Consider the following 14,717-nt stretch of genomic DNA (forward strand, 5'->3'; position numbering starts at 1 on the left):
AGCTAGGTCTCTGACTACACAGGCCTCAGAACACTGAGAAAAACGCTGAACAAACATGGCTTCTTTGGAAAGGTTCTCAGAAGAATCTCTGTAATAACAACATAGCAGCACAGCTTAGGTTTGTAAAGCTGTATCTGAACAAAGCACAAAAACGTCTCTCTTTTGGAGAAAAATGCTCTTATCTCATCTTGAAAGCAGAGGAACATCATATCAGAAAGGCCCTGAGTGAAAGTGGTTATTCCAGCTGGACATGTTGTGAAAGCTGGGAAGTCCCCTAAAGAATGCTCCACACATTCCAGAAGAGAAGAAGGACAACCGCTGCCTAAGCAAAGAACTTTGGTCATCCTTTGTGTCAGGCTATTTCAGAATCTTACAATGCTGTTTTTCTAGTCATTCCCTAATTCTCTGTGAATGGCCATTAAGCAATGGTCTTGACAATTTGCATGTTAATGATTAGGAAACTGTGCTCATGGCCCAGTGTTGGTCAGTGGTGTTAGTTGGGGAAACCTGCAGCCACGTGAGGTTGAAGGGGTCATTTGGATGACTAACAAAATGGCTTCTCCCACTTAAAACACTACATCCAGATGAAAAGGATCAACTTTCTGGGACCTCATACCAACTGTCACGCACTTGTCACTGTCACTTGATCCCAAGCACAGCAGCAGATCTACAACAGAAAGGGTAAAAAACAACAACAAAAAACTAAATCCGAATCAAGGTGTTGGAGTGACCCAGTCAAAGTCCAGACCTCAGACTGATTGAAAATGAAATTTGGTGAGACCCTAAGAGAACTGTGCATAAACAAATACCAGCAAGTCTCAAGAAACTGGAGTGCTGTTGTAAAAAAAATCCTCCACAACAACATGAGAGACTGAAACTCCTTCTGATAAAGTCACATTGAAATATATTACTTCTAGTTCTTGCTACTAAAAGTGGCTCTGGAAGCTTTTTTCACAGGACTTAACATGTTCTTTTTTACATGACTGTATCTTCCTCTTCCTCACCCAGGACTTACTCACCTCCTCAGTGGCTTTCGTCCAGTTTAGTTTACACAGGAAAGTTATAAAAAACATGGACTGTAAAGAAGTACTAACTAAAAACCCAGTCCAAAGCCCTGCAACAGAGATAGAAAGTCATCAGTTAGTTGTTAGTGTAAATATAATTTAACTATCTTTTGTATATGCTGCAAAAATATATTGTTGACATTAACCAAAAATTCCCATTTTCACAGGGAACATTAAAGATACTCCAATCGGGAACCCAATGAGGTAGTATCCCACCAAGCTGCACAGCGCACCAATCTTCTGCTTCCCTGCCCCCCTGACAATGCTTCCTGACACACCCTGTGAAGGTAAAAAAGCAAATAAAAGTTTTCTGTCGACACATCAGGCTGGTTTTGCTCAGCAGAGGGAAAAAGTGTTTTTGAACTGGGAAGGATCTCACCGCAATAGTCTCAGCAACATGGATGAAACTGTATATCTTCATGATATTAGCCACCCTCTGTATAATGTCTCTGAAATAGAGGAGTAAGTAGGAGTAAGCCAATTTAATTAGATTCAGTTTCATTTATATAGTGCCAATTCACAACAACAGTCTCCTCAAGGTATTTCATATTGGAACGTAAATATCCCACAACAGTAGAAAAAAACTCCAACCCCAATCACGTGACCCATTATGAGCAAGCAAGTGGCTGAAGCTGGGAAGGGAACAAACTCCCATTTAACAGGAAGAAACCTCCAGCAGAACTGTCTGCTGTGACTGGTCGAGGGTGAAGAGAATGAGAAGACAGCAGAGAGAATCAGGACAAGACACGCATCTAAAAAAAGCCAGAGTTCCATAATTATTATTGATTGAATGCAGAGTGGTATATAAGCACAAAGCACATGGTCAGTGCATCACGGGAACCCCCCAGTAGCCTAGTCGTATTGCAGTGTAATTAATGGATAGCTCAGGGTCATCTGATCCAAACTGGGAGCTGGTTCCACAGAACAGGACTCTGAAAGCAGAAGGCTCTGCCTCCCATTTTACCTTATTTTACCTTCAGCCACAAGTAACCCAATAAAGAGAAGCTAATATGGGAGAAATATTGTCCCCCTTTCTAGTATCAGTTAGTATTCTTGCTGGAACATTTTTTACCAACTGAAGGTTATTCAGGGAGCTTTTAAAGCAAGCTGATAATAATGAATTAAAATAGTCCAGCCTAGAAGTAATACATTCATGAAGTAGCTTTTCAGTATCATTGAGGTAAGCCAAAGAAACGCCTTCTAAAATAAATATCAGGTTATAACCTTAGTTATGTCTGAATTTAGAAGTATGAAATGAGAGGTCACCCAGGCCTTTATGCCATTAAGCTGGATGTCAGCTGCATAGCAATGAAAATGTTATTCAGTGTCAAATAATATAATTCAAATAATATTATATAAGGGGAACATGTATAATGTAAAGTATTGGTTACCACTACAGACCCCTGTGGAACTCCATGACTTACTTTTGTGTATTAAGAAGCACAGATGGATTAGTACTGAAGTTAATACATGATGAATTACTCATGACTGACATATACTCATAGTTTCTGCACCAAGGATAAACACACAAGTTTATTCACCTCTCTGTATTACTCACCTCTCTGTGGTAAATATGTAACCAATCACATCCTTGGCTATACCAATACCGGCTCCAAGGAAACATGAGAAAATCACTGGATTGGATATAAGAAAGGCGTTTTTTAAAATGCGAGCAATAAATTAACTAGGCATATAATTATTTTCTTGCTCTCATTTTTGAGATATTTTTCATTTGACAACAGCATACTAAAACAGGAAATTCTGATTTTGGTGTGACATCCCAATATAATATAATGTAATGTGCATGTAATATAATTTCATACATGCACAGAGAAGGGAGACCTTGCTGGACAGCTTAGCTTGTTCTGTGTTCCCACCACCAAGAGCCTTTCCAACCCTAACACTGGCAGCAGCAGAAAAGCCTACAGGAAACTGTGGAAGAGCAAATGTTAGCAATTACTTCACAGTAACAGAGTAACATTTTGCTCATGAAAATCATTTAGTTACTTTAGAATTTATCAATAACTTTATGTAATGTGTGTAAAATAAACTCAATATACAGGCTCGCCAATGTGGCAAAAGATCTTTTTTTTCACAATTATTCACCACATGAATAAACATGAATCAATAATTTTAAGTAAAATGAAACTGAAATATATAAAAATATTTAAATAATTAATCATTAAGCAAAAAAAGAAGAAGCTTAAATTGAATTTATACCAATCAAGTACATTTCATTTGACACTGCAATAATGTAACAAAACTATGTGGAGAATTTACATGTAATCAAATAACTTATATCAGCATTTTGGGCATAAATATATTTTGAGTGTGTGTGGATTAGTGACACAGTGTTACAGTTATTATCAATAAGCTACTCAGTTATGAGCCCTCTTGCACATACCTTTAAAAAATGTTTAAATAACTATATCAAAAAACGAGTTACCATGAAAACGACAGTAGACACTTCATAAGCTACAGACTGAGCCGCCAACTCTGTTTCACTGATGACACCAGCCAGGAACCCTGCAATCTCATACAACCACCACTGCAGACAGTACATCAGCATACTGGGGAGGGCCAAGTGGAGGAAGGAACCCCATTCTTGCAGGCAATCTCTAGACCAGCCTGAAAGATAACAGAAGGTATGAAAGGTTTAGCTAAATGCTCACATTTGCCTTCTTTACACTGTGCTGCCATTTAAATTACACTTCTTTCAGTATCTACTATGCTACAAGGCGTTTCTAGCAGTGTGTTAGCATGCTAGCATTCCTTAATTTTTAGGAACTTTATGTATCACACTTGCTTTGAAGGACAAAAATATGCCTAAATTATTTAAAATTGTAATTCTTCTACCTCAGCTATGTTGCTCTTTAGCTAGCTTAAGCACGTTAGCTAAATACTGAAACCCAAATGTCAAAAAATTTGACTTTTACATATATAGACAAGTTTTCAACTCAGCACATATTAAGGAATAAAAACTAAATAAAGTAATGATTTAAAAAACAAACAGCTTGTACATGTTCACCGACAGCAAAGCTGATGTAATTTAATGTAACGATCATGCCACAAATTAATAACAAATCTATAATTAAGGTGTAAATGTGCTTTTTAAAAAAAATAGGTTTTTCAAAAGTATTTGCTGGCTTGTCTTTTAGTATTTTTCGTGTACACTCTGAGGACAATTTAAAAATATAATAGCATCACAAACTAAATCCTCCATAATGATTGTAATGTGGAGTCCAGTCAGTTTAAATAGCAACACCCTTAAAGAGTTTATGCACAACTGATTACTATAATTGTAATGAGGAGCAAAGTATTAGTTCCAAGAGAGTGGCTTTGCCCTTTCTCTGATATCCTGTCACTTAATTTGAAAATTTGAAGAAAAAGTATATCTAGTAAACTTGCCATCCCATGTAGGTATGTGCAGCCCTTTGATGTAGATGCATAAAAACAGGAACACAGCCAGGGAGTACTGTGAGATGGCATTGGCAGCTGCGGATCCGCTTGAATGTTAAGCAATAGAAAAGTAGAAAAGGAAAGTTGCACATACAAAGACGTTCCCAGATTAAGCATTCAGCTGACTATCAGTAATCAACATTATATTGCTTTCCAAAGCTGATTAGTGTAAAATATTAACTAAGGGGAGCAGGGAGTGATGGTGTGTACTTACGCAATCCCCAGATCCAGAACACTGAGGAGGATGTAATTGATAACAGCATTTAAAACATTTCCTATGGCTCCGGATATCACCTGGGGCCACATGATGCCCTGTGAGCCAAAGCAAACTGTATGAAAAACACAGGGTTTTGGTGCACCTGCTGTTATTTTTGCTATTTTTCCCCAAAAAATGTCTCTCTAGCAACACACAAAACAATGTCATTGCATACTCCAAGACATCTCATTAATATTTTGTTTCACACCAGTGTTTTGCAGTTATCAAATGCACCTGATTCTGAAGATACCTCCCCTGCAGATAGTACATGAAGGCAGCCTGCCGAACCCAACGTGTTGAATGGGGGTTAATTAGACTGATAATGCAACACATTATGGAAGGAGATACAAAAGACATTTGGGAAAAGCGTGGTGGCAGCTGAACTCACTGGCAGAGCCGGCATAAAGATCTTCACATACAGCTGTGACAGTCTTTATGGCAGAGAGAAAAGGGGAGATTGTAAGTAAGTGCAGAACCCATACTGAATAACTTTGTGAGTAATAAGTGTATATGTGCCATTGATGTCAGTTTGATTTGTGTAAGAAGGTCACCTTGCAACCTGCGTGCTCTGCTTGACAGCCAGTAAAATGGACTGAGTGTTAATAAGGAGAGCCCAGCAGGGGAAACAGGCTAAGAGGAGGATCAAAACTCCTCTTTGGAGGATCACTCCTACACGCTTCAGGTTACCACTTCCATAAGTCTGAAAGCAAAATGGTAAAAAGGAAAATCTCATAGTATTTGCTGAGGTGCAAGAAAAAGGTAACCACAAGTCTGAAAAAGCAGACTGTGTTTAAGACTGACCCGATTAGATGAATAAAGTGAATTGTACCTGGGTTATGAGAGTATCAAATGTTGATATCAAACCATAGCCGATGGAAATACTTGTGATATTTATGACCTGCATTGAAATTAAACTTTATTACATTACAGAAGAACCTCAGGCTCACAAATGAAAAGCTGAATGCGTGAGTATAATACTTATTTAAAGGCAAAAAAGGCTATTGAAGCGATTTTCAACATTTCACAATAGCAAAAAAAGTAGAAACAAAAAAACGCATCGAGATAGCTTACTGCCATTGCTAACATCATCCCTGCCAGCTCCGTCTTTCCCAGGTGACCGCAGAACACCGCGCTGACGAAGCCGATCAGGAAGCTCATCAACTGTGAAATGAACTGAAAAACAAAATCAAGTGCTTTCGTTTTTATAACAATAAAAAGATAAATGAACGTCGCCAAAAATGAATGAAATGTTACACTTAATATTCAACACATAAAGTTGCTGGCTGGGTTCTTATTCATAAAAGAAACATTAATTCAAGAGGCCCTGAGATAAGAAAAAAAAAGTTCTTATTTGCTCTGGCAGCTGACATGTGTCATGCTTTGATTTTGCTGCAGTTCCTTTGTATTTCTAAATGTCTTTTACTACTTCTCCTTTCTTTAGAAAGTAGTTCTTATGATTGCTGGTGTAGGTTTTTGACAGGTTTTTGGCATCAAAAGGTTTGCACAAAGGAAACTAAATGCCCTCATCTATCAAGTTCTGGCTTTGTGCAATGAACAGCACTCAGTGAAAAGTGGATACATGTTGGGCTGCAAAACTATTTTCCTGCTCACAGTTATAATTTTCTGTTGAGGGGGCACTTGTAAATGTGCCTTATTTTCTGTGGAGACTATTGTTTGAAAAATATCTGTGATTCCACATTTGCTATCGTATTGCATTGAATTTGATGGTAGATGCATTGCAAGGTGTTCAGGGTAGTGTTTTAATTTAGATTCATTTACATTTTGTGCATGACCTGGAACTTCTAGAACATTTTTATATACCCGGCCAATGCATCCAAGAAATGTTGCTGTGTTTGTTTTCTACTACAGTGCTAAAAATAAATAAAGGGAACACTTTAGCAGACAAAATCAGTTAGACTTTAGGGATATCAGCAGTGTTGGGACTAACGCGTTATTAAGTAACGCGTTACAGTAACTACGTTATTATTGTGGTAACGAGCACGGTAACTAGTTATTATGCCAAAATCAGGAATGCGTTACTCGTTACTGGGATTTAGATAGGCTCGTTATTCGTGGCTTCCACAGATTCAGTAACATTAGCAAGTGGTGGAGGCCAGCAGGTGGAGGAGAGAAAGGGGAGGCAAGAGGAGAGACCCGAAGCGGCCGCCGGTCCGAGTGTCAGGTGAACTGAACTTCAGGTAAGAAGTTATGACCTGCAGTCTATCTGGGTCAGATATAAACCAAGTTTAGTTGGAGTTTATTTTCGTTGTGCTGACTTTTTCGTACTGCGTGCTAGCTAGCTATACAGCTGGGTGGTGCTATGTTACTGATGTTGAACTTCATTTTGTTCATACGGTTAATTATTAGAGTTGCCAACCGTTCCCTAAAAAACGGGATCGTCTCATATTCAGAGAAATTATTATGCGATTTGTATTGAGGTGAAAAGGAACAGTTTGTCCCGGACTTCAGCTACAATGAAAAAGACACAAAGCTGGAGTTATTCTGTCTTTGCTGCACAGCTGCCTCTTCTTCTCTCATTCTCTCCCCTCCCTCTCCTGTTGCTACTTCAATCATGAAACTGTTCAATGATCAGCTGATCGGCTTTTCCCTCTTGTTTATTTATCGTCCACTTTGCGCCAGAAAGAGGAAACCACCGGATGTTGCGTTAAACAACAGCAGCACGTTTGATCAGCTGTTGTTAGAATTTATTTAATATTAATTTCTAGTATCAGCTGATGTTTGCTGGAGCCACAGCTGTAAAGCTGCTGGTCATGATATTGGTTTGTATATCTGGTGAGTGGGAAACATGAAGATGAAACCAGGAGATGTCCTTACTGAATCATCAGAGCTGAACAGGTGATGGAAAAACAGGTTCACCTTTTAGGTGACATGAATGAGTTGAAGGGAAGTTATGAACTGTTTCTGAGAGACAAATAACACCAGGATCCTTTTCTAAGTAGCTGACAGCTGGTAACTGTGCAGGGGCGGATCTAGCAAAGTGTTGCCAGGGGGCCAGGTAGGGCATTAACAGAGAAAGGGGGGCACAAAGAAATACTTTCTTATTCTCATTTCAAATGTCTAGCTTTTAATAAATAATTATCTGAGTCTTACAACAAATGATTGAAAGATTGATACATATATACCATCAAGACAGTGTACATCACTGTCACAACAGTGTTTGTTTTCATTCAAAGGCTTTATGATTTTTGCTATAATGGCGGGCCAGTCTCTAGTCAAAATGCCCGGGCTGATTTTTTGTCCCAGTCCAGCCCTGTATGCAGCTCATCTGCAGTCTGGTGTTGCCTACATCTTCCTATTCAGAAGGCAGAATTTCTGAGTACAATCAAAAGCACCACGACTGCAGTTTTTGTGTTGGATGTAAAAAGCGCACATGACGCTGTAACGTAGGCTAGAATCATGGCGGCGGTCAACGACGGTCCAGGCGTGGGATTTCTCTCGTGGAAATATGCACATAATTTTTTCCTTTGGTAGGTGGCACAGTGCACTTGTGGCAAGTAAGCAAGCTAGAAGACTGGCAATCTTGCTGGGTATCCAGTTAGCAACACATTAACAAGAGAAGTCTGAGTAAAACCAAAGTTACTTTCCCTAGTAACTAGTTACTTTGAAAGTAACGAGTATCTTGAAGTAACTGGGTTACTTTTGATGGAAGTAACTAGTAATGTAACTAAGTTACTAATTTAAAGTAACTTACCCAACACTGGATATCAGTTATCAGATTAGGAAGCACAAACCAATGTGAAGGAGTTTCACCTGTTTTGATGCAAATTAAAATGCAGATGCACTACAGAGGTAACAATAAGACCTCTGAATCGTTTCAAGAAACCATTCCTCTCTCTTTATTCAATTTGTCTCCAGTGTTGCTTTTTTTAGTGTCCTTGTGACTACTGCTAGCAGGGGACAGTAGCTGCAGCTCATTCAGGTTGCACAAGTAGTCCAGCTCCTCCAGGATGACTCATCCATATGTCAAAAACAGGTTTGCTGTGTCTCCCAGGACAGTTTCTATTGTGTGAACGAGATATCAGGAAAGGCCATAGAAAGGCGTCAACCCTGCAATAAGACTGGTTTCTGCTCCTTTGTGTGAAGGGGAACAGCAGGAGCACTGCCAGTGCCCTACAACATCACCATCACAGGGCTATTCATGTGCATTCTTTCTGACTAAACTGTCAGAAAATGAACCATGAGCATGGCACAAGATCCTGATATCCTTTAGTGGGGCAAGCACCATGCAGATTGATTGGCATGTGCCACAGATCCACAGAACTGGCAGGTCCACCAGTGGTACCCATTTTCTTCATCGATGGGAGCAAGCTCACACAAGAGTCAAGGCTTTGGCAAGCATTATGATGCATGCATCTTGGAAGAGAACAGGGCGCCAGAGGTGAACCCTCTGTGGCTGCTAATTGAGCTACTTGATTGTGAATGTGTCCCACTAAAAAACATCAAGTCCTCACGACAGTCTAATGGAGGCTATTTCTGACAGTTTTATCAGAAAGATGTACATGAGTAACCTACTGGAGGTTATTTTAGGGCTTTAATAGTGCTACCCTTTCTCCTTCTTGCCCAGAGGAGCAGATACTTGTCCTGCTGGTTCCTTCTGTCCAGCTCTTCTGGCGTAACAACCCAACTCCAGATATCTCTTCCACACTCTTGAGACAGTGTTGAGACATAGCCAGCCTTCTTGTGATGCCACATTAGATGTGCTATCTGGAGGAGCTGGACTACTTGTCCAGCCTGAATGGGGTCCGGTTAGCGTGTTATGCTGTATTGAAAAAGATCCTAACAGAAAGTGAATGTAGAGAGAAATCAGTCAGCAGGGATAAGGAGACAGCACCTGCTTTTTGAGGGTTGTCTTGTTGTTGCCTCTCTGGTGCACCTGCTTTTTGAGCAGCCTATTTATCTGTCTTGTGTTTAAAGTGATCAGTGTAAGACTGCACAAGTTTGAAATAAAACATTTAAATAAAATAAAAAATACATTACTGTGCTGTATATTGCTGCAAGGAGCTTGGAAAGAAAAGCGTTTGGACTTCTTTAAGTTTCCTGAAGCACCAGTTGCTCTTAGAACTGAAGAATCAATCAGATGAGGGTTGAAAGATCTTCAAGAAACTTAAAGAAGTCCAGAAGCTTTTCTTTCCAAGCTCTTTAGACTACGATGACCTGGATGACTGACAAACTTCACAGACATATACAGCATAGCTTCTTTCTAATACCACACAATTTCCATTAGTCATCAACAATAAGAAAAGATCAGTTTAGTAAAATAAAGGTCAACATAATAACAGGAAGGTATTTTTTGGTTTATTTTCCCTAAATAATTCATATTAATTCAACTTAGTTTAACTCCATATTTTATCCCAAGTCTTCTACATCCACCCTGCAGTGATTGTATCCTCCACCAGGGGGCCCACCACACAGCCTGAGAGCCACTTCTCTAAAGCATACAGTATACTATATCTGAGGTCAGTAAAAGGGTGAAATTAGTTTTAGTTAAAGTGCTATCATGATCATACTTTTATCACCATTGGATAATTATTTATCAGTGAGCCTCAGTGGTTTGAAGCAATTAACCTGTTCATTACTGTTTTAATAAAACAGGTGTCACATTAAAAATAATTACTGGTCTAAAACGAACCCCAAGTTAAAGTAACAAACTTCATTCATGACAACTTGTGATCTACACTGCAAACTGCTCAGTATACACTAATAATAACTAGAGAGCTGTTCCAGCATTTACAAAGATTCACATTCAAATTGGAGTACCTTAGTACCGTTAGATTCAGTCATACAGACAGGGTAAAACTTTGTCAGCTGCTTCAGCTAAACACAGTCTTACCACAGGACCTGCAAGTTTTAAAAGCTGAACCATTTCATGCTTGTAGTCCAAAGGCACCCAGCGCTTGATGCTTTTCAGGCAGGATCCGCAGGATGAGTCAACACTGAGAGCAGCAGGAGGAGGCAATTCGTCTGTTCTGGACTGACCAATTACCCCTCTACATCTACTTTCAGATACTAAATCTTCCATCCTGAAATGAGATTTGGCAGAAAACAAAACTCAGTCCCAAACTAAATGATGTTCGCACAGTGCATTCCCTTCAGACAATGTGAAGGAGGCTGAAAGCAATCAATAACCAATTACCAGAGTATTAATCAATAACCAAGGCTCTTCTTGCCCACGTTGCTCCTTGTCTCTGAAAGTGGACATGCACTGTAAATGGCAGCAGGGATCTCACCACCTCTGTCCCACCAAAAAAGCCAGGACACTGCAAGCTGCATCACAAATAAGGTTGATCATTGAAGAATCACTGGTCTTCACCGCATCAACAAAGCAGTCAAAGTGCAAGTTCACAGTTCTATGGTTAAACACTAACAGGTCAAAACAGTGTTCATCCTGTTTCTCCCTGTGCCTTATTGGTTATTACAGGGGTGGATTTCACAACTTGCTATATAGAAGAAGAAGTTAAATCTCCAAGGTGTTACGATTTAGTCTAAAAATAAATGCAGATCAAATAAAGAGAGAGCTTTATTAAAACCTCATAAAGTCTAACAGTTTCAACATAAAAATACAAGAAATGAAAAAAACAAAAACACCCCCCCCCCCCCAAAAAAAACCCCCAGACATAACAAAACAGAGGACCTAGGAATCCTGATAACTCACACTAGGGCACACTAGGGAAAGGAAATAACAGGGAGGATTGGACTATTTATACACATGGGATTGATAAGGGAAGTGGAAACAGGTGGGGAAAGTAGACACAAATGCAATCAAGACAGCCGTAGACAAAGAGGTAAAACTCAAAACAAGATACAAGAAACAATTAGCAACAACCATAATTGAAACATATATGAAGTAATACATTGGGTAACATCGGAAGAGGAGAAAGAGTGAGTAGTAGAAAAGGAACTCAAAATATGAACTGAAGCCTTGTAGGAAAAAAACAAGGATTCAAAACCTACACTGGAACAGTAAATCATATTAACACGATTTCGATTCTGTAAACACTAAACAATAACAAGACAACAATGGGAACTAATGCATAAAGTGAAATCAAAACCTTAGCCTGACTATAATCAAAAACCAAAAGCACAAGAACAACGAAGAAAGCCAACAAAAACACAATAATCCAAAAATGCAATAGAAACTGAATCAGGACAAAGGGAGCATTTTGAACACCATCAAAGAAGAATTAAACAGTGCAGGTAAATGACACATTATCCTTGGTGCTAGATATGTATTGAGGGATTAAAAAGACACTGTCACTGGTTCCAAAGATTTAGCCTGCTCTGGATTTGGTCTCTTTTTCTTTTAGGATCCAATGCTGCCATTTGATATAAGCTTTTCTTTTTCTGTTTTCTGTTTTGGCATTGATAAAGCCAATAATAATAATAATAATAATAATAATGGATTGGATTTATATAGCGCTTTTCAAGGCACCCAAAGCGCTTTACAATGCCACTATTCATTCACTCTCGCATTCACACACTGGTGGAGGCAAGCTACAGTTGTAGCCACAGCTGCCCTGGGGCAAACTGACAGAAGCGAGGCTGCCATATTGCGCCATCGGCCCCTCTGGCCAACACCAGTAGGCAGTAGGGTAAAGTGTCTTGCCCAAGGACACAACGACCAGGACAGAGAGCCCAGGGATCGAACCGGCGACCTTCCGGTTACAGATGCGCTTCCCAACTCCCCAAGCCAAAACAACTAACGGCAAAATACTATTATATTAAGATGCTGATTTTACCATAAAGCTGGGTGATAATATACAGTCACGTGAAAATGAAAGTTATCACATGTGTGAGCAATTTTATAAAAAATGAAGTTTGGGTAGTTTGCAGGACTGGAGCATTCAAGTGTGTTAACATGACACTACAGTCTTCCTAGGAATGGAAATCGTACCACATTCACAAGATCACACTGTCGGATGCTCAGAAAAAATGCAAACATGCAAATATTTCAGTTAGCATATTAAATGTTATATGTATCAGCACAAATACCTCATACCAACTGTCAAGTGCAATGGCGGAGGGGTGATGATTTGGGCTTGTTTTCCACAGTACTTGGGCATCTTACAGTTGTTGATTAAACTTGAAGTTTATATACCAAAGTATTCTAGAGTCAAATGTGAGGCCATCTGCCTGACAGCTAAAGGCTGGCCAAAACTGGATCATGCAAAATGACAATGACAATGACAGCATGAAATCTACACCAGAGAGGAGGCTGATAAAGAGAATCCAGGTGATCCAGTCAAAGTCCAAACCCTTATCTGTTTGAAATTTTGTGGCGGACTTTATTCCTGCCAGAGAATTTGCCCACAAAGCTCAATGAAGCAACATTATAGAGTAACATTTCCTCCACAGTGATATGAAAAACCGATAAAGTTACACTGCATAGTGTCCTGTGAAAATGTTTTTTATACATAACATCTGAGAGATTAAAAACCAATCTCGCCTAGCAATATACCACATTATCTCAATATGTGTGTTTACCAATGTAGCTAAAAGTTTAAAATCAAGACTTTGCTATATTTTTGTGTCTGATGCAATCATGAGACCAATGGTCTTTGAGTGGAAGTTGCTGGACAACAGTGTAAGGTTGCATTGACAACCATGCTGACATTTGCCAATTTGTTCATGAATCTGACCTGAATTACAGTTTTTAAACCTTCTCACTATAGGCTCAACATCTGTGAATCACCATGTTCACTATCAGCTAAGGGCAATAATTGAAAAATCAGCTCACCGATAAAAACTGCACTGTAAAAACTATGTGCCTTTTAGTCAAAGGAGAGACATAAAAAGAACTGGGTCTGTGCTTTTCAGAGACAGACTACATTTTGTTTCCCCCCTCACTGAAGTAAATCACTGAGTCACTGCTGCTGTAAAGCGTCGTGCATGCTTGTATCCTGTCAATTTTGCAGCTCATTGCGTAGTATGTTCATGTTCTTTTCTGCCCTAGTAACACCTCTCAGTGAGGCGTTCCTCTCTCCAGCTGTGGCTATGAAAACCTCCCATTGGGTGGTGCTGTTTTGCTCTTGTGAAAATTCAAATGCACAAAATTTCTGGCACCAGCACCAGACTGCTTAACTGAACTTTGAATGGATTTCTTACCATATAATAAATGTAAAAAAACGCCCATTTGTTTATTCTTCAGCTGCTTTAAATAACTGAATACAGTTAAAGAACCCTGTAACATACTGTCGAACATACCGTCAAACACTTGGATAGTTTTTGCAGTTTTAACTGTTTTTCTTCACCTTGGGGGCCAAAAGGAGATGTGAATTAGAGGAAAAAGGAATGAAAATTAGCGGAGACCAATGAGAGAGGAAGGGGTGACATCTAATGTAGGTTCTCATTCATTTTCCTGGTTCAGTGATGCAGCAAGGCCCAACGGGTCCACCCACTCACCAAATTGTATTCCTCTGTCTCCCCCATCCCATCCACATGCACAGAATCACACACACGTAAATATTCTCCACCAACCAGCGGGGCCGGCGTCCGCCATGACGTCACACTGCAGTTCTTCTCGGGCTCCACTGGATGACAGTGGCAATTCGCCGCTTACACGCGATGAGCCGTCATTCTTAATGGCGACCGCTCAGAGTGTGTGTGCGTGAGTCCATTCGTGTATGTGTTTGTGTGCAGTTTGGGTGGGGTTTGTATCGGATGGGTAGCGATGGGGTATTGAGGAGGTGGAGAGGGTTTATTGGAAGGGGGTAGGTGGGTTGATGAAGGTGTAGGAGGCGGGGGGCGGGCCGTAAAAATCGCAAATGAGAGGAAATTGTTTTGAGTCAGAGCAGATTTGGTGGAGGGAGATAAGGGCTGATGACGGTGGCGGTGGTGTGATTAGGATTAGGGTGGGGGGTAGGGGTTTGAAAAGAGTAGAAGGTTGTGGAGGTGGTCGTGGTGGTGTGGGAGGAGGAGGA

At 39.9% G+C, this 14,717-nt stretch overlaps 1 protein-coding gene across 4 annotated transcripts in view; it reads right to left on the reverse strand.

The window, feature by feature from the left end:
• The window catches only part of LOC113030357 (multidrug and toxin extrusion protein 1-like), a 20,354-nt gene extending 9,296 nt beyond the window's left edge, over positions 1-11,058 (reverse strand). For all 4 annotated transcript variants that reach the window (XM_026181753.1, XM_026181752.1, XM_026181751.1 and 1 more), the window contains exons 1-15: positions 10,934-11,058; positions 10,631-10,820; positions 5,851-5,952; positions 5,609-5,677; positions 5,331-5,479; positions 5,168-5,210; positions 5,014-5,058; positions 4,738-4,835; positions 4,473-4,570; positions 3,511-3,692; positions 2,888-2,996; positions 2,623-2,698; positions 1,444-1,513; positions 1,211-1,343; positions 1,020-1,114 (exon numbers count right to left, since the gene is read on the reverse strand). In XM_026181753.1, coding sequence (XP_026037538.1) covers positions 1,020-1,114; positions 1,211-1,343; positions 1,444-1,513; positions 2,623-2,698; positions 2,888-2,996; positions 3,511-3,692; positions 4,473-4,570; positions 4,738-4,835; positions 5,014-5,058; positions 5,168-5,210; positions 5,331-5,479; positions 5,609-5,677; positions 5,851-5,952; positions 10,631-10,819 — 1,458 coding nt within the window. In that variant the 5' untranslated portion in view covers position 10,820; positions 10,934-11,058. The remainder of the gene's footprint in view (positions 1-1,019; positions 1,115-1,210; positions 1,344-1,443; positions 1,514-2,622; positions 2,699-2,887; positions 2,997-3,510; positions 3,693-4,472; positions 4,571-4,737; positions 4,836-5,013; positions 5,059-5,167; positions 5,211-5,330; positions 5,480-5,608; positions 5,678-5,850; positions 5,953-10,630; positions 10,821-10,933) is intronic.
• Between the last annotated feature and the right edge of the window lie 3,659 nt (positions 11,059-14,717).

The sequence above is a fragment of the Astatotilapia calliptera genome, chromosome 10, assembly GCF_900246225.1.
Source record: "Astatotilapia calliptera chromosome 10, fAstCal1.2, whole genome shotgun sequence".
NCBI classification, from domain to species: Eukaryota; Metazoa; Chordata; class Actinopteri; order Cichliformes; family Cichlidae; genus Astatotilapia; species Astatotilapia calliptera.